At 65.1% G+C, this 18,923-nt stretch overlaps 1 protein-coding gene across 4 annotated transcripts in view; it reads right to left on the reverse strand.

Moving 5' to 3' along the window:
- EVL (Enah/Vasp-like) overlaps nucleotides 1-18,923 on the reverse strand; it is a 64,319-nt gene that overhangs the window by 21,542 nt on the left and 23,854 nt on the right. The window contains exon 1 of one of the 4 annotated variants that reach the window (XM_055132718.1): nucleotides 14,052-14,257. The exons of 1 other annotated variant lie outside the window; for it this stretch is intronic. In XM_055132718.1, the coding sequence (XP_054988693.1) occupies nucleotides 14,052-14,074 (23 nt within the window). In that variant the 5' untranslated portion in view covers nucleotides 14,075-14,257. Of the gene's footprint in view, nucleotides 1-3,211; nucleotides 3,238-14,051; nucleotides 14,258-18,923 lie in introns of those variants that run through there. 2 more of the 4 variants (XM_055132721.1, XM_055132719.1) reach the window with 2 other exon arrangements.

The raw sequence follows: 18,923 nt of genomic DNA on the forward strand, positions 1-18,923 counted from the left end.
TCTGCTCGGACCCGGCCCGTCTCTGCGGACTCTGCCTTGAGCAGCAGAGTCCGACAGCAAGGACACTCTCCTCCCCACCCCCGCGCCCCTTCCTTCCCTTCTCGAGACTCAGCTCCCCGACTGTCCCCGCGGGGCGTGCTGGCTTGAATAAGCCTGCGAGCTCCCCGGACGCCACACTGCCCCTGAGCTGGGGCTTCCCCGCCAGCCTCTCGGGCCCGGAAGCGTCGTGAGAACACTCGCCGGCTCATCCCAGAGGCCCGGCTCCTTTAAAGCAGGGACTGAAGGCGGCCAGAGATAGTGCCGGGGTTGAGGAGCTTGCCTTGCATGCGGCCGGCCCGGGTCAGACCCCCAGCACCACACAGGGTCCCTCGAGTCTTGCCAGGAGGCACCCCTGAGCACTGCCAGGTGTGGACCCCACACCAAAAATTAAGTTAATCAAAGAATGATGTCTTATTTTGGCAGTGCTCAGGGCTTACTCCTGGTTCTGTGCTCAGGGGTCACACGGGATGCCGGGGATCGAATCCAGGTTGGCCACGTGCAGGCCAAGTGCCCTCCTTACCCTCGGGACCACCTCTCCAGCCCCAGGAAAAAAAATCTGAAACATGATCGGATCAAATTCCCTTTATTAGACTGAGAAAAGATTACCGTGAGCTCCCCTGCTGTGGCCATGCAGACGCGCCTGCCTTGCTTCTCCCACACCCCAACTCTGATGGACCCCACGACGCGGCAGAGGGAGGGGGCCGGCTCTCAGGAAGCCTGCAGTCCTGCGGAGTGCCCCCCGGGGACCCCTGTGGCTCAGCGGCGGGGCTGGGGGCTGGGGTGTCCAGGGGCCTGTGGTCACGGCACCCTCCGAGCCTCAGAACCCTCTCGCCGCGGAGGTACTGGCCCAGGGCACCCCCACACCGTGCCGCCCTGTGCCCACCCGCCCGGAGGGCCCCTGAGCTCCCTTAGCAGCGTGCCCAGAGTGAAGAGACTCCGTGACAGCACTCTGGGACCCGAGCAGAGAGTGGGAACAGGAGAGGGTGAGGGACGACGCCAGGGCGCCGGTGCCCCTACTCCCAGCGGGCATGGGCACAGAGCCCAGCGGGCCCGGAAGCGAGGCCAGGGGGAAGGGAAGTGGTTACAGACAGTCGCTGCCTGAGGCATCCCCTAAGGACCCAGAAGCCCCGCCAGGAGTGATTCCTAAGCACAGAGTTAGGAGTAACCCCTGAACACTGCCAGGCGGGACCGCAAACGTTTGTGCACACAGCGCAGGCGGCACGGGCGCGGCGCGGCTGTGACCTCTGGCACTGCCCGTGCACAAACGCAAGTTCCCCATTGTGCTGGGAACCCTCGGGGGTCGGAGTGAGGCGCTGCCCAAGGCTGCCCAGGGCCCCTACAAACGCCATAGAGCTGGCCCGGGTGGGCCAGTTTCGGGTCCTCAGGGCTCCTGGGGGTGGGCCCGTGAGCCAGGGGAGGTGAGTTCCGGGCGGGGAAGCGAGGGGCAGCTGTGGGAGGGGCTGTGCACCCCAAGTGCCCCAGGTCCCTCTCCGTGCACCCTGCTGCACCCTCCTCCGGGAACGAACGGGGAAGGGGAAGCCACACCCCAGTACAGCCTGGGGCTTCTGACAGGTCTGCCCTCTGGGGCGCCCGGCTCCAGCCCGCGGCCCCCTCCGCACAAGCGAGCCCATGTCCATCGGCCCCGTCTCTGCCCCGTCCCCACCCTGCGAATGAAGCTGCGACGCTCCAGTGCTGGGCACGTTAACATTCCCTTTCCCCGGGCCCGTGACCTTCACTCTCGCACCACGGTCACAGCCGTGGGGTCAGGCCTCGACCAACGGTGGAACTGAGGCTGCACGCCAGGCCGACGCTGACTCCTTTGGGCTACCGTGAGGCCATTTTCCAGAAAAGGGCTCTTGTATGTGCATGTGTAGGGGTGTGTGTGTGTGTGACCCAAACAGCCAAAAAACCGAAACAACAGCAACAACAACAAAAAAACAAAACCCAACAAAAAACCACCAAAAATAAAAAAAAATCACGCTTGAAAGCTTCCACGGACTCTGAACTGGCACCGTGTGAGAAGCAGGTTCCCGTGACCCCAGCCCCCTGTCTGGGAAGGGGGGTGTCGCCCTCCCAAGCCCCTCACTCTGCAGAGGGCAGGATGCGGCGCTGTGGGGCCCGGCCGAGCTTCTGTACCAGCCGGAGGCTCTCGGAGCGGCCTGTCACCTCAGCGTCCCCCTCATCCCCGGCCCGTCCCCAGCCACTGCCCTCTGCCACTGCGCCCAGAGCACAGGCTCCCGGGCCACGAACAGCCACACGCCCTCCTCGGGCCCCGACATGTCACACGGGATGGGTCGCCTCTGGGATGTTCTACTGGCACTGGCAGATGGGAATGCAACCCGGTGAGGGACAGAGGCGCTGGTCAGGGCACAGAGGGCAGACGTGAGGACAGGGGTGCAGGGGACAGAGGGGGAGAGAGACGGATGGACAGAGCGGGGTGGACAGGGGCAGAGGGGGATGGTGGAATGGCGTGACCCTCTGCGCCCCGCAGGGCTGCCTGAAGACGCTGGAGTCCACGAGGCCTGTGTCACGCTGACCACGGGCGGCCTCGTCTCCTGACCCGTGTCCCAGGCCGGAGCCCGAGCACAGGCCGGAGCCAAGGCACCGGCCGTGCATGTAGCCGACCTGGTTCGGTCCCTGGCACCACACTGAGTCCCCCGAGCCTCACCAGGAGTGCCCTGAGCACAGAGCCAGGAGTAAGCCCTGGGCACTGCTGGGCGTGTCCCCCAGCGCCACCCCTAGCAATTAGCTTCGGCAGCGATACTTCTTGCCCTCGGAAAAACCGGGAAATGCTTGAGACAAGTGTCCTGTTGGGCCCTGATGTCTGCGCAGCCCCGAGACACTGCCCGGGGCAGGGAGAACCTCACGCAGAGGCCAGCACCCAGAGACTGGGCCACCGTGTGCCAAGAGCCATCGCTGGGGCGGGGACCAGGGTCCCCAGAGGGCCAAGCTCTGCTGACCGCCCCCGAGCTGCAGTCACGAAGCGGCGCTCACCCACCCTGAGCCCTGAGGGCCGGAACCCGCACAGCCGAGGAAGCCCAGGACGCTGGCCGGCCTCTGACGGGGTGGGCAGCTGGCCCTTACCCTCGGGGCCCCCTTAGCCCACCAGCCCACGCGGGGCCAGGGAGGGCTACTGTGGCCCCTCCGGCCCCTCTCTGGTCCCCATACTCACCCCGTGGCCATGGCTGACGGGCTATGCTGAGTGGAGCCCCCGGGACCCTCCGAAGGCAACACTTGGGTTTTAGGTTTGACTTAAAACCAAACAGGAAAAGGAAGCCAGCCCGAGCTCGGGCAGAGCCAGCCGGGCTGAGAGCGGAAGCCGAGGCAGAACAGAGAAACTGGGTCCCTCGGTGGGCGGGCGGGCGGTGGGCGGGCCCAGCCACGCGCCTGAACCCCCAAGGCCGGGGGCCTGAAGCTCTACAGGGTGGAGGTGCGGAGGTGGGGCTGCAATGGTGTCGCTGTCCGTGCAAACTCCTGGGCCTCTGTCTCCCTCTCTCCAGCAGGAGAACGTGGAACTAGGGCTGGGGGTGGTGGCCCAGCAGCTGAGCGCTCGCCTGGCTGGGGTGAAGGCCTAAGAAAACACAAGAGGGGCCGGAGCGACAGGACAGTGGGGAAGGAGCTTGCCTGGACCCGGGTTCCATCCCCGCCATCCCAAACAGTCCAGAGCAGGCCAGGAGCGGTTCCTGGGAGCAGAGCCAGGCAGACCCAGAGCACCGGGTATGGCCCCAAAGCCAAAAGAAATTTTAAGAAATTAAAGAGGAAAAGACTGGAGCGAGGGGGCTGGAGCGATAGCACAGCGGGTAGGGCGTCTGCCTTGCATGCAGCCAACCCCGGTTCAAATCCCAGCATCCCATATGGTCTCCCGAGTACCGCCAGGAGTGATTCCTGAGTGCATGAGCCTGGAGTGACCCCTGTGCATTGCCAGGTGTGACCCAAAAAGCAAAAAAAAAAAAAAAAGACTGGAGCAATAGCACAGCGGGTAGGGCGTTTGCCTTGCACACTGCTGACCCGCGTTCGATTCCTCCGTCCCTCTCGGAGAGCCCGACAAGCTACTGAGAGTATCCCACCCGAATGGCAGAGCCTGGCAAGCTCCCCGTGGCGTATTCGATATACCAAAAACAGTAACAACAAGTCTCACAATGGAGACGTTACTGGTGCCCGCTCGAGCAAATCGATGAGCAATGGGATGGCACTGCTATGACAAAGAGAAAGAGCAAAAGCCCAGCTAAGATCAGAGGCACCTTTGGGGACCGCCCTGACAGTGTGTGTCCGCTGGGCAGGGCGGGGCACTGGGCTCAGAGACCCCGGGGCTTCCGTCTCCTGCCCAGTCAGTTTCTCTCCCAGCTCAGACCTCTCACTGTCCCGACCTCTCCAGCACTCCGGGGGACCCACAGGGTGCCAGCCGGGGACCGGAGACAGCGCCTGTCCTTGTCCGTGGCGGGCTGTGTGGGGAGGAAGGCAGCAGGGAGGGAGGAGCCGGCGGGGTGGAGGGGGCGCCCCCTTCCTGCAGGTGCCGGGGTGCTCGGAACGTGGGAAATTAAGTTTGAGAGATCCCAGAAGACAAATACTTCCTGTGTGGTGCTGCTTTGGGGTCAACCACAACTTGCTCGGGGCTTTCATTTTCGGAAGGGCCCAGAGCGGTGTCGCGGGCCTCCGGCAAGCAAGGCCGTGCCCCAGAGCCAGAGTTCTGGCCCCAAACCGCACACTCCTCTACGTGGTGGTTTTGGTTCTCCCTTTCCCCTGGAGTTCTTCCCCGTGGATCCCTGGGTCACCTCGAAGCATTTGAGTTTCTTCCCGCTCGGTGTTTCTGCATCTTTCACTCCTTACTCCTGTCCGAGTCCAGAGCTCTCATAGCACGGTCTCTCCAGGCCAGCCTGTTCTCTCCCGCGTGGTCAGTTCCGTCGCCAGTGGGCTCCGATTCAACCGGTCTCTTGGTGCTACCAAACCGCCACAAAACCCGAAGATGAGGGGCTGGAGCGATAGCACAGCGGGTAGGGCGTTTGCCTTGCACGCCGACCCGGGTTCTAATCCCAGCATCCCATATGGTCCCCTGAGCACCGCCAGGGGTAATTCCTGAGTGAAGAGCCAGGAGTAACCCCTGAGCATCACCGGCTGTGACCCAAAAACCAAACATAAATAAATAAATAAATGAAAACCCGCAGACGAGGGCCGGAGTGAGAGCGCAGCAGGTGGGAAGTTTGCCTTGCACGCGGCCGATCCAGGTTCGACCCCTGGCATCCCTGGTGGTCCCCCGAGCACCATCAGGAGTGATTCCTGAGTGCGGAGCCAGGAGAAACCCCTGAGCATCGCTGGGTGTGACCCCAAAAGCCAAAAACAAAGCCAGCAGATGAGGTTTAGAATCCACTTTAGGGGGCTGGAGCGATAGCACAGTGGGTAGGGCGTTTGCCTTGCACGCGGCTGACCCGGGTTCGATTCCCAGCATCCCATATGGTCCCCCGAGCACCGCCAGGAGTAATTCCTGAGTGCAAAGCCAGGAGTAACCCCTGAGCATCGCTGGGTGTGACCCAAAAAGCAAAAAAAAAAAAAAAAAAAAAAAAAAGAATCCACTTTAGGATCCGCGTGAGGGGAGGGCACGGCTCCCTGCGGGTGGGCACGCTGATGTCCGTCTGTCCGCAAGTCAGCCTTTCCTCCCTCTGCACTGCCCCAGGCCTGAGCCAGACAACACCCCCCACCTGTCTCTGGCCTTTGCATATGGCTGTCCATCTCCCAAAAACCACCTGATGACTCATATTCCCCCACCCTGGCCCATGCACTCAGCTTGCACTCAGCTTGCGGGGAGCACTGAGCAGGGAGCACTGAGCAGTGCTCCCTCAGCTCTGCTCATGGAAGAAGACTGAGTCAGGCATTGTCGGAGCTGCCTGTGCTCTGCTGTTCCGTGCGGGGCCCATCCTGGCCCGGCAGAGGCCGCTGCTGTGCTGTCTGGCGGGAGGGCTGACCCCTGTGCCCCCTGCCCTTGGCGCGTAAACCTCCCGGAGCCTTGGGGGTGTCCTGGGGGTGGTTTTCGGGGGAGCTGGGGACATGGGCACCGGCTCGGCGTGTACTGACGCCGAGGAGGGTTTGCTCCCACCCGCCTGCCCCTGAGCAGGGCCCTCGGAGCCGCGACCCCCCCCTTCTGGGCACGGATGAGCCTCTCCGGAAGCACAGACAGCGCCAGGACCAGGAACCTGACGCTGCGGGTGGGGTGCGGGCCAGGCAGGCTGCGCTCTCCGGGGCGCCGTGCCAATCAGCTCCATCGCTTCCTCCCGCCGAGAGAAACCCAGGGAACCCAGCCAAGGTGTGGCGGGACCCCCGGGGGCACAGACCAGCTGGGAACGTCCGCGCAGACCTGACTCACGCACAGCCGGAAGGGAGCGTGGGCCCAGGGCTCCAGCGGCCACCCCTGCCGCGCACCTGCCATAGCCACCCTCTCGGTGGCCGTGTGGCTGCGGCGTCACTCTCCCACCACGGGCTCAGGCCGGGCAGAGCGGGGAGCACACGAGACGAGAGGGCACAGAGGACAGGAGCGAGGTCCACCAGGTGGGCCGGCGCCATGGTGAGCGGGAGAGGCTTCCCTTGCACGCGGCTGACCCAGGTTCCATCCGCAGGGTCCTCTGATCCCCGCCAGGAGTAAGTCCCGAGCACTGCCCCGACACAATCCCCACCAAGAACAAAAGTGAGACGTGCCAGAATTGACAAAAAAAAATACACGGGTGGGCAGAAGGGCAGAGAATGTGACTCACTAGTCGTGTGTGTGTGTGTGTGTGTGTGTGTGTGTGAGGTCCCGAGTCTGGCCCCTGGCCCCACCAGAAAGGAAAATGAAAAGCTTATGTCAATTAAAATTTAAAGAGAGAGGGGCCGGAGCGATAGCACAGCGGGTAGGGCGTTTGCCTTGCAGGCGGCCGACCCGGGTTCGATCCCCGGCATCCCATATGGTCCCCCAACCACCGCCAGGAGCGATTCCTGAGTGCAAAGCCAGGAGTAACTCCTGAGCATCGCTGGGTGTGACCCAAAAAGAAAAAAAAAAAATTTAAAAAGAGAAATCCAGGGGGAAAAACCCACGGGTGCATGGCCATCAACTTTCAACCAAGCAGGGCAGCAGTGCAGTGGGGCAAGGCGGCTGGGAGCCCTGGCACTGTGGCCACCCACCCCGTGGCAGCACACGCGGGCACCAAGTCCCTGCCCGTCAGCCTCGGGCCCCACAAGCCAGGCACCAAGGCATCGCTGCCAGGACTCGCGCTGGCAGGAACCAGAGCCGCAGAGCCGACCCGCACTCAGGGCGCGGGGAGAGCTGGACACCACGGACAGGCGCAGCCCAGCGAGAAGGGGGAGCTCAGAGCCACGCGGGGACCCCCAGAGTGGACAGCAGGTGTGCAGTGGGGACCCCCGGAACAGCTCTGCACTCCGCTCACTGCAGGACGCGGGGAAACAGCCTCTCAACCAGGGGCGAGAACGGGGGTGGGCTGAGGGCCGGGCACAGGCAGGTGGGAGTCCCGGTTCCAGCCCTGGCACTGCGGGTCCCCCGAGTATTGCCGGGAGCAACCTCCTGAGCACTGGGCCGGGAGCAGCTCCTGCACGTTAACCGGTGTGGTCCTGGGCCCCCAAGCTGAGGAAAAACAAAAGCCCGTTCACTGCGGAAAACCCATGAGACCCCCGCGACACTGTGCACGGAACATTTACGGAGTCTGGGCCCGAGTGAAACCACAGCCAGAGACAGGCGGGCTCGGGGCCTGCCCTGCAGCGTGAGGTCCTGAGTCTGGGCCCTGGTGCTCCTGCAGGCGCTGACTGAGCCCTCCCCAGCACCACATAGGGGACACGGTGTTTCCCGGCAGGCACCGCGGCTGCACCAAGACGGGTGAGGAAAGTGCGACCCCCAGAACAGGCGTGCGTCCAGGCAGCTCACAGCTTTCCCTCGTGTGCCCCCCAGCCTGGGTACGAGCCCCGTGTCCTGACGCGTGAGCACCCCTAAAGCCACTCACTTGATGGTCACCACCAGACTGTCAACCACAGGGGGGAGGGCGGAACAGCACTCACGGGGGCTTCTCTCCCACCGCCCCGGGACTTGCCCTGCCCTCAGGAGGGCTGGCTGCACAAACCACGCCCATTTCCGGGAAAGAGGTGAGGGTTCTGGGTGGGCCCCACTTCCTGCCTTCTCCTCGCCCGGAGCTCCCTGAGGCAGCCTGCCCCGCCCCTGCCACTGCCCACCCCGGCACTGCACCCCCGGCTCAGGCCGGGGCACACTGGGCCCCCCCACAGGCCAGGGGCTCGGCCGCTGAGCCACACGCACGAGTGACTGTCTCCAAGAGCCTGAGCCTGACCAGGCTGCGTGGCCCTGCCCCTCACGTGGGCGCTGTGGGTGCCACGGGAAGTCGGCTGTGGCTGCTCATCTCCCGTGGGCCCCGGCCACCTGTGAGCAGCTCCTGTCCCTGTCCCCACGCTGCCGCCCCTGGGCTCGGTGCAGCGGAGACTCAACTGCCTTCCCAATCTGCTTTCTGGGGGGGTAAAAACGACCTGGACCCTGCACCAATGGCCTCGCTGCTACCGGGTCACACCCAGGGCACCGGGTACAGAGCCCGCGCGCCCAGCTCTGTGCCTCAGCCACGACCTCCGCGGGCACTCGAGCCTCTTGGTGACAACGGGGCACTGCTGTCCGCCGGCTCCGTAGGGGCCGCTGCGCCTTCTCAGGGTCACGCCTGGTGGTGCCTGGGGGGCCCTGGGGGTGGCTGGGGATCAAACCCGGGTCGACTGTGTGCAGGGCGAACGCCCTCCCTGCTGTACTGTCGCTCCGGCTCAAGGAGTCTGGGGTTCTAACAGGTAAGCTGGTGTGTGTGTGTGGGGGGGGGAGACGCCTCTTTGCTGATCAGAGCAGGACCCCTGTGGTCTGCTGGACTGGGGGTGCTTAGTGACCTGCCGTGTCCTGTCCACGCTGTGGGGCGGGGGGAGGGATCAGCCATCGGTTCTCCAGTCACCTGACCTCAGGTGGTTTGTGCGCAGAACCAGGAGTAACCCCGAGCATCGCAGATATGGCCAAACAGCAACTAAAAACACCAACCCGACACCCCACAAACCAGCGCCCCAGATTCCTCCTGGCCTCGGCCACGTGCCACAGAACTCCCCAAGGCGGGTGCAGTCCCCATACTTTGTACTCCCCCTCGAGGGCGGACGTGGCACTAGCCGACACGTGGCCCCAAGCACTGGCCCTCACTGACCACTGAAGTCCAGTGATCACTGTGAGAGCGCGGCGTGCTGGGGACGGTTGAAACACGAGTGGGCACCAGCAGCCGAGACCAGCAGGTGACAGACACACATGCACTCTGAGTGGAAGCGCCGGCCGGAGTTGTCAGGGATCCGTCAGAAAAACACAAAGAAACTCTCTGGGCAGCCTAAACTGGGGCAAAACAATGCAAACGAGACAAATGTGGGTTCTAATTTTTTCAGCCGAGTAATTTCACTGACCCCTTCCAAACATACAACGAAAGCACAATCTACAAAAATGCACGGCTAAGGTCTCATTAGCATGTTTTGTTTTTTTTCCGTCGAGACTCAAAAGACAGAAACTCTGGTTCTGTCTTCACCAGCGAACGACCCTCCCAGCAGACCGCTGCCCGCTGCTAGCCAGCATCTCCCACGCAAATCAATCCCATCACCAAACATCTGGGGAAACTCGGGCAAAGCCCCCGCCCCCTCTGGGGTTTCCCGCGTCTCCAGGCAGCCCTGCGTTGCCTCTCCGGGCCCGAGACCCACACGTGTTCTCAAACCACCGACTCCAGGTGCCTCCCCGGGAGCCGCCCACGGCTTCCTCTGGGACCTGGACCCGGCGCCCCTGTGCATGTGACCAGCCCCTGCCTTGAGCACCTGACCGTCTCCTACGTGGTGTGGACGGGGTCCGAGGCGGTCAGGGTGGGAAAGCTCACACCCACGGCTCAGAGCAGCAGCCAGAGAGGAAGTGACGTCACGCACTGTCAGCCGGGCCCCCATGGCCCAGGACCGGGGTGGTGCCAAGGGTCTGGGGCAGAGCGGGCGCCCCGTGCACACTCCCTTGCGTGCGCTGGGGCGTGAAAGGCCCGGAGCCTCCCCTTCCACTCAGGCTGGCTCCAAAGCAGCCCCCCAGCGTCCTCGGCCGCCCGCTCTGCAGAAGGGGCAGCCGCTGCCTGCTTCCTGCCAGGTGCCCGCTCAGGGGCGGGTGGTCAGAACAGGGGAGAGGCAGGGCGGAGGGCGCCCGTGGCACGTGGCCTCCTGAGCGCCACCCCGTGGAGCCCCGAAGGCCCCCAGGTCCGGCTGGGGAGGCCCAGGTCGTCCTTGGCACTGCAGGGCCCATGCAGACACTGTCCTCAGGGCCTGGTGTCGCAACACTGACCCCGACTGGCAGTCGCTGTGCAAGGGCCCGGGGCCCCCTGGGCGCTGCCCCATGGAAAGACAGGGGAGACCTAAGGGGCCAGCGGTCGGGGTGGGCGAAGCAGCTCTGGCGAGACGGGAGGAAGGGGTGTCAGACACGGTGCCAGCGGGAGGGCCTGAGTGAGGCCACAGCCGCACTGGCCGGCCTGGGCTCCCCGACGGAGCCCACCCAGCACTGAGTGCGGTGCATCGCCGAGGATGGAGCGAGTCCAGGGGGCAGCGACTGGGACGTGCGAGAGCCTGGCGCTGAGGGTCTGGGGCAGCGGGTGCCCCTTTGGGGGGGGTGCCCAGCCTTCAGAGAGCGCAGCGGGGGGCAGCTCCGAGGCCACACTGGACAGCAGCGCCAAGAGGAAGGCGTGTCCAGTCTCCGGGCGGTGCTGACGGCGCAAGGCCCCTTCCAGGACCCGAGCCCGACGCTCCTGGGGCCCAGAGCACGGGCCAGGGAAGGCGTGTGTCCTGCACGGGGCCGACCTGGCCCTGCCCCTGGCCCTGCCCGTGGCCCCAAGCACAGAGCCAGCCAAGCCCTAAGCACAGCTGGGTATGGCCCCCCCGCCCCCCCCAGCCGAGCTCAGGGGTCACGTGCTTCTTTCAGGGCCATCGGGCAGTCCCTCTCCCGAGAGCGAGGTGCGCAGGCCGGGGGAGACACCGGGCGGGCCCAGGCTGCAGGCCCACGGCGCTGCCCGCCTTGGCGTACAGTGAACGACGGCGTCGCTGATTAACCCTGAGGGTCGTGGGAGCCTTCCCGACGCCCGCACCACCACCCCAGCAGCTGAAGGCCCGTCCCCCACACGAGCACGCTTGCGGCCAGGCAGACGGACACCGCTGCACTGTGGCCTGAGTGACTGTGGTCGCCGGCCCCCTCCTGCTCCACCCCCCACCCAGCCCTCTGCCCTGCCCACTTCCTCCCGGCACCCGAGTCCTGCCTGTTCCAGAAGCTTCTATCTCCTAGCAGCCCGGAAGCGCCGACAGAGTGGTCAGCCTCAGGTGGGGGCTGTGACTGACCTAATTCGGTATCTTGATGTTTGGGGAGGAGGTGGGGTCGCAGGGGATTGAACCCAGGACCGCATACTTGCAGACACGTGCCGGGCCCCTGAGGCACGCCCCTCGCTGTAAGATCCCCCCACCCCCGGCTGGGCACACCCCTCAGGCCCTGTGCTGCATGCTTGGGCTCTGGCACCTAGTTCCGTTTGACGCGGGTTCTTCAGACACTGACTGGTCGAGACTGATGCCCGCCCCAGAGTGGCCTCAGGGCCTGCCCTGGAGAGGGCAGTAAGAGGCGAGGAAAAGGAGGCCCAGTCACAGCGCAAGGGGCACCCGAGGGGAACCCAGGCTCCTCAGGGGCAAGGAGGAATTCCAAGCACTAGAGCAGACCGGGGTCCCCCAGGAGACGAGTCCCCCTGCAGGGCGGCACCTGACCCAGATCTGACCAGACGGACCCCCCCAGTACTGGGCGGCTGCAGACGGCCCCGGTCTCTCTGCTCTCCTTCCCCCGGCAGCTGACGAGACACCTGCCCGTGCTGGCGCGTGACCTTCCACACTCACCAGCCCGGGGGTCTGCGCCCACGGGGGCGGCTCCATGCGGGGCCCTGACCCACAGGGCAGGCCCGGGCCTTCCTGCTGTTCCAGCGCGCACGGCCCAGACTTACTCAAGGAAGCACAGGCTGGGCACGAGCGCAGCGGCTGTGCGGAGTGGCCGGTGCCCTCCGTGCCGGTGACGCTCAGGTACTCTCAGACACGTAACTAGTTTCACACTCCGGCGGGAAGGCAGAGCAGGGGCGCAGCTCCCGGCGAGGGACACGGACAACAGCGACAAGGAGCCGGGAGCGTCCGGCCGCCAGCCTCTCAGGGTTCCAACCTCCTGGTTTCTGGGGGTAACGCCCCGGGTGGGTCGCCACGGCGGTGCCAGGGCGGCACGTGGGGCACCCGTGTGCAGAGTCCAGGCGGCAGCCGCTGAGCTCTGTGCCAGCCGCTGGAGGGTTCTGCACACACGCAGGGACTCGGCGGCCTGTGTCGGGCTCCTGGGCTCGGGACACCACGGTCCTTAGGAAAGGGACCGGGCTGGGGTATCCAGCCGGGGTCCTGTGCCCCCGCAGGGCTGGGAGCCCCACCCTATGCTAGAGGGTGGGGGTCGGAGTGTACCTGCACCCTCCGCTCAACTCACACTGCAGCAAGGGGGCGTGGGAGCGACCCCAGCCAGAGGGGCCCCGCAGTCCCCCGGCACTGCCCGACACAAGGAGCTGAGCCTGGCCCCTGCGCAGCCCCGCACAGCGTAGACGGAGAAGGACGAGGCCACTGGCCAGACCCGGGTGGTGCCGTTGGAACCACGGCCGCCCCCTCTGCGCTGGGCGACGTCCCTGGGTGCCCGAGCGACTCTGGAACGGGTCGCTCGAGTGCTGGCGGCCCCAGCTCTGCAGCCTCAGAATCCCGGGAACTTAAGGGGGATGCAGGTTCCCAGGCCCTGCCCGGAGTTCTGGGGGGCCCCCGCCGGTGTGTCCGTCTGGGCCCACCAGACTCACGCCCCAAAGTGAGGCCTGAGGCCGCCACTGGAGGGGCCTGACTCCCCACAGCCAGCTGGGGGGGCACGGTCAGCCCCGGGGCCCCGGAAAGGGGCGCCCACCCCGGCCCCGTGCTGGAGAACTCTCCCAGCTCGGCCCTCGCGGCCGCCCCACTCCCTGTGGGCGCACAGGCCGGGGGGCTCCACTGTGAGGGGCTCTGGGGCGTGGCCTGGTGCGGAGCCAGGGGCTGCCCCGGAGAGAAGGGCCCTGGCACCGGCAAGCTGGCGCGGTGCAGACAAAGGATGCCTCTTGGATCTGAGCCCGGGGTGGCTGTGAAGTGCGGGGACACCTCTGTGTCCGGCCAGCCCCGGGGGAGTCCTCTGGCCGCCTCTCAGGAATGCGGGGAGGAGGGACCTCTATTGTCATCCTCCTGTCCCTGGCAGCCAGCGTCCTGGAACAAAAAGGCCCCCGGAGCCGGGCCGAGGCTCCCAGGATGCCGCCCTCCCCGCCCGCAGGACCGCATTCCGTGGAGCGAGGCCGGCGGGCGGCCGGGGGTCGGGAACACACGCGGCCCCGAGGGGCCCACGCCGGGAGGGGGGGGCAGCCCTCCCCTCCCGCCTCCTTTATTCGCGTCTCACAGGAACTCCCTCCGTGCCCCTTCCCACACACGCTCCCGGCAGCCGCACAAAGACTCATCTGCAGCATCAACCATCACGGCGCAGGGCAGCGCCCGGGCAAGCGCCTCTCCGGGAGGCGGCGGCCGGGGACAGCTACGCCGAGGCAGCCCAAGCTAGAGCCCGTGTCTGGCCGTCTCGGGAGCCGCCGCGCTGAAATGCACGGAAAGGAGCCGGAGACGCTGCCAACCTGACAAAGGCAGAGACACAAAAGCGAGCAGGGGACGCGTCCGTCCGGCAGGAAACCGCTGCGCTTCTGCCTTAACTCTGCACCAGCGGCTCCAGCGAGATGCAAGGCGGGGTCCTGGGCAGACCCACCCCGCTGGCCGGCACCTGTCCCCCTGCACGTGCGGAAAAGCACCCTGGTCCCGGGGAGCCGCGGCCGCAGCCCGGGCTGTGGTTACACAGCAAAAATCCAGGGAGAACAAAAACCCGGCGGAGCCCCGCGTACCTGAATTCCTCAAATGCAAACATGACCTAGTCTGCAGCGGTCCCCCGGGGTGGTCTGGCAGCCGTCCGGGCTCTGGGGCCGACCATTTAGTCCATGGGGCAGAGCCCGGTGCAGGCGGGGGCGGGCTCGCCCCCCGCCCCGGCGTCTGGAGTAGCGGCTCTGCAGCCAGGGGCCTGCAGCCTCCAGCTCTGCCAGCTGCTGACGAGCGCCAGGACCATGTGATCGCTCCAGCAAGTCTGATTAATGCAGCGACGCCCGGGCTGCCGGCTGGGGGCTGGATCTGTCCAGAGAAGGAAGTCGAACCCCGAGCGCCGGGGGTCCCGGAAAGCCAGGCGCCTCGCGACACCCCGCCCCCACCCCGTCCTCTGCAGGCTGTGGGGGGTCGCTCGGGGGGGGGGGCCAAGGCTTACGCGGATGACAGGGCAACCTGCCCTGTCACCTGGCTGCCGGCCCCCTCGGGTGAGGCAGGACCCACGTGGCCGAGAGTGGGGTGGACAGCTGTCCTGGAGAGCTGTCCTGCCTCTGTGGCCCAAGCAAGGGCAGGCCGGGGTGTGTGTGTGTGTGTGTGTGTGTGTGTGTGTGTGTGTGGCAGGTGTCACCTTGTGAGCAGCAGGACCTCGGAGGTCAACAGGGATGCTCGGACCAGACGACCACTGTCCAATACGGCAGTTTCCAGCCTTTTATACCCGCAGACCAGCCTGGGGCCCTGAGTGGTGGCTGAAAACCCGCCAGGGGGACCACCAGGCCCTTAGCGAGCCTAAGGTCTAAAATCACTGCAGTGGTCAGAACAGAGGCTAGGGTGGAGAGGAAAGGAGGAGCGGGGGAGGGAGGGAGGGAAAAGGGACGGAGAAAGGAAGGGAGGGAAGGAAGGAGGGAAGGGGAAGGGAGGCAGGGAAGGAGAAAAAGGAAAGAAGGAAGGGAGGAAGGGAAGAGGGAGGGAGGGAGGGAGGGAAGGGAGGGGGAGGGCGGTAAGAAGGGAAGAGGGAGGGAAGAGGAGGGAGTCGGCGCAGAGGGACGAGTCCCTGCCGGGAAAGCCAAGCCGGCCAAGGAGACAAGCTTCCCTGTTGCCACCAAGTAGCCCAATCTGGATGGTGGATCTTTCTGGAACAAAGTCGCCTGGAGCCCATCGGGCCTTTCCTGTGCCTGACCCCACGGGAGTGCCCCCGAGCCTGTCTGCGCCGGGACGTCTACACGGACAGACAGCACAGTGACATGACCGAGGCGGCTCACTCCCCAGCCTCACTCTGGGGAAAGTGGCAGAAACAGGATCTGCAGCCGGTCCCGCCCCCCGCCTGCCCCGCCCACACCACACACCTGGCCCTCACCTGCCCGCGCAGACCCCAGGCCCCAGAAGGCAGGGCAGCGTCGCCCGGCCCCAGCAGGCTGACAAGGGAGCTGCCAGTGAGCTTCACTGAGGGCGACACCTGGGGCTCACAGGAGCACATTCCGGGGTGAGCAACGCCCCATCACCCCCCACCTCCAGACCAACGCACAGTGCTCTAGGGGGAGTGCTCCCCTCACACGGTCCCCACAGCTCCCCTACAACACATCCTATTAGGAAGAGGAGTGAGCAGACAGCGCGCGAGTGCTCGGGGCTGCTGGGGGCGGAGTGACACAGGGGAAGGTGTGGGGAGCCCCGGGGCTGGCCGACGGCCTCACCAGGGTCCGACGAGAGGGACGGAGCCTCTTGGTGGAGCCCAGTGGCAGGAAACACGGTTCGGGCGGGCGCCCCTGCACGCAGGTCTCGGGCCGGGCCCAGGCTTCCCCGCACAATCCCCGCAGCAAACCCTGCGTTCCCGCCGGCTCGCCAAGAGCACCGAGGGCGGGACCCTCTATGCCGACACGCCCGCCATTAAAGTGTTGGCAAGTCACTAACGTGATGGTTTCACGGGGAGGAGCGGCAAGATACCTCTCTCCCCTGAGCCTCAGGCCCAGGGATGTTTGCATGCATGCGTGTGCTTGTTTACACACACGTGTGACACGTGTAAGAAGTATAGGAGCCCATCTGAAAGTCTGAATCAGCAAAGCGTTCTCAGATGCTCCAAGCCTTCTGAGACGCCACTCACGCCCTTCAATGCCAAGGAGCACCTCAGCTCGCCAGGTGCTCGCAGCGGAGGGAACAGACACGGGCCTCTGGGCGGTGCGGTGGGCGGGACCTTGGCGCTTCCAGGACCCGCGTCCCCGCCTGGGGGGCCAGCCTGGCAAAGAGCAGCCCTTTCTCAGAGGGAACCACCTGGTGAACCTGCAGGTTGGTCGAAGGATCAGAATCTGCATCCCGGAAAGGGGGGGATGGGGAGCAAGGGCTGCGCCCCCCCCCCAGACACTAGCCTGAGGGACTGGCCCAAGGCCTGAGGTCCCCGTGAAGACGCCGGGACTCGTGCACCTACCCCCAGTCTTCACTCCCCTCCCAGAAGGCCCCTCTGCCTTTTCAGAGTCACACACCAGGCCCTGGCAGCAAGCAGAGTTGATAGAAATGGTGGGGAAAAAACCTCCAAATCCCAGCACCTGACATATTTTAGAAAAGTCATGGGTCAGAGCGACAGCACAGCGGGGAGGGCATTCGCCTTGCACACGCCGGCCCGGGTTCAATCCTCAGCACCCGTATGGTTCCTGGCCCCAGCAGGGGTGAGTCCCCAGTGCAGAGCCAGGAGTAGCCCCTGAGCACTTCTGAACGTGCTTCTGCCCCACATGAAAAAAAAAAAAAGTTTTTTTGGGCTGGAGCAACAGCACAGCGGGGAGGGCGTTTGCCTTGCACTCGGCCAACACGGGTTCGAATCCCAGCATCCCATATGGTCCCCTGAGCACCGCCAGGGGTAATTCCTGAGTGCAGAGCCAGGAGTAACCCCTGTGCATCGCCAGGTGTGACCCAAAAAGCAAAAAAAAAAAAAAACCAAAAAAGTTTTTCCCCGAAAAACTTTATCTGAAGAACCATGATTTCTGACACTGCTTATTCCCGCGTTTCATGCACACGCAGGTTCCCCCTGAACACGCGCTTCCCTCCCGTCTGCACCACCCGGCCCAGAGCTCACTTGTGCAGGCCAGTTCCCGGGTTGCTGCCTTCGCATTGTCCCTCCCTCGCCACAGCCCCACCCGAGGGAGACCCTCCGTCTGCCCGCCGCTCCCGGCCGCCCTCACTCGGCACCGTCCTCCCGACCCGGCCGCGCCAACACCCCTGCGTCTCCGTCGCCTGCTCTCAGACACTGGGCTGCCTCCAGATCTGGCGGAGGTGCCCGTGCTGCGGTGAAGACGGCTCTGTGGAGGGAGTTTCTGGGCGCAGGGCAGAGGCCCAGGAGGGGAATTTCTGGGCCACGTGGAGGCTCCATTCATTGAGCTCAGTGTTTGAGAAGTGTCGGTATTGCTTCCCAAGGAGGCTGAACTGGGTCGGGGCGCCCTGGAGAGAGGACAGTGGGCGAGGCGTGTGCCTTGCACCCGGACAATCTGGGTTTGATCCCTAAGCCCCGAGCCCGGAGTAAGCGCTGAGCATTGCCGGGTGTGGCCCAAGAAACAAACACAAACACAAATACCCCTAGGAAACAAGCACTCAACATTCTCACCGTAGTGGACGAGGGTCCTTCCCCCCCCATTCACGTGACACGCGTCGTTCTTTGTGATGTGTCGGTCTCACTGCTGTGAGGAGACACGCTCATGTTTGGGTCGCGTCTCCCTGGGAAGTGATAGGGTTTTTCTTTTTTTAAAATCTACTGGCCATCTGTACGTCTTCTTCGAGAAAGTGTTTGTTTTCTGTTGTCAAGTTTTAGAAGTGTTTTCTCTCTCTCGGATATTAACCCTCTGTCGGTGTGAATGGCGGACAAATACTCTCCCAGGGTTCCAGCCATCGCTTCTAACGCGCCGTAGAAGCTTCTGAAGCTCACGCAGCCCCACTGGCTTTCTTTGCTCCCATTGGCTTGGCCGTGGGGGTGGGCCGCGGGGGAGACCTCGAGGGTCAATGTCACGAAAGGTCCTGCTGATGTTTTCTCCGCTATAATTTGCGGCCTTGCATTGGACAGCCAAGTCCAGACGCAATTTTCTGAGTGCCTCATTTTTAAGAAGAAAACAGGCCGAAGAGGTTAAGTGACTCACCCAAGGCCATGTTGCTGCTGAGTGCCTGAGCGGGGCCTGAACCCGGGACCCCGGGGTGGGCTGGGCATGGTGACCCCTGAGTCTGTCTGCTTCCTCTGGCCCCGGACGACCCCCAGGTGCCATGGGCAGACAGGCGCCCCTGGGGGGGGAGAGAGCCCTCAGCTGCCCCGGGAGGTGGGACCCAGGTCTGACGTCATCCTAGGTCATCTCCAAAGGCCATGGCTGAGAGCCGCCTTCCGCTGCAGGGTTTGGTCCCCTGGACACCTGCTCGCTTCTCCCCTCTGGCCTCTGCCTGACAGGCGCCTCCCGGTGGGGTCACCCCTGCGGCCGGGTAGGCCGCTGTCCTGCTGCGGCTGGGAGACCAGCCCGTGCCGGCCTCCTGCAGAGAAACGAAGGTGGCGCGAAGCCAACGTGACGAGTGGGTGGGCAGCCGCTGGCCCCGCGCCTTCGCTCCCACACAGATGTCCCGGCCCTGCGGTGAGCGGGGCTGCTGGCTCTCGGGCCACCCGGGGTCCTGACGGCCTTCCTCACGCCGCTGCTGGCGGGGTCCTGGCGGGGCAGAGCAGCAGGGGAGGCCGGGTCCCGCGGGCTGGGGCCCGTCTCTGCGCCGCACACCAGGCTCGTCCCGCACACCCCCTGCCGCCCCATCGGAAGCGCCCAGGCCTCCTCTCTCTGACTCTGAACCCAGGGTGGCCGCCTGAGAGCTCCTGGGCAGGTTCTGACCCGGCGGGGAGGGCAAAGGTCTGCGGCACGCGAGGGGGGAGGGCCCGGCAGCTCCCCTCCTGGCGCTCT

This window comes from Sorex araneus, chromosome 3 (assembly GCF_027595985.1).
Source record: "Sorex araneus isolate mSorAra2 chromosome 3, mSorAra2.pri, whole genome shotgun sequence".
NCBI lineage: Eukaryota > Metazoa > Chordata > Mammalia > Eulipotyphla > Soricidae > Sorex > Sorex araneus.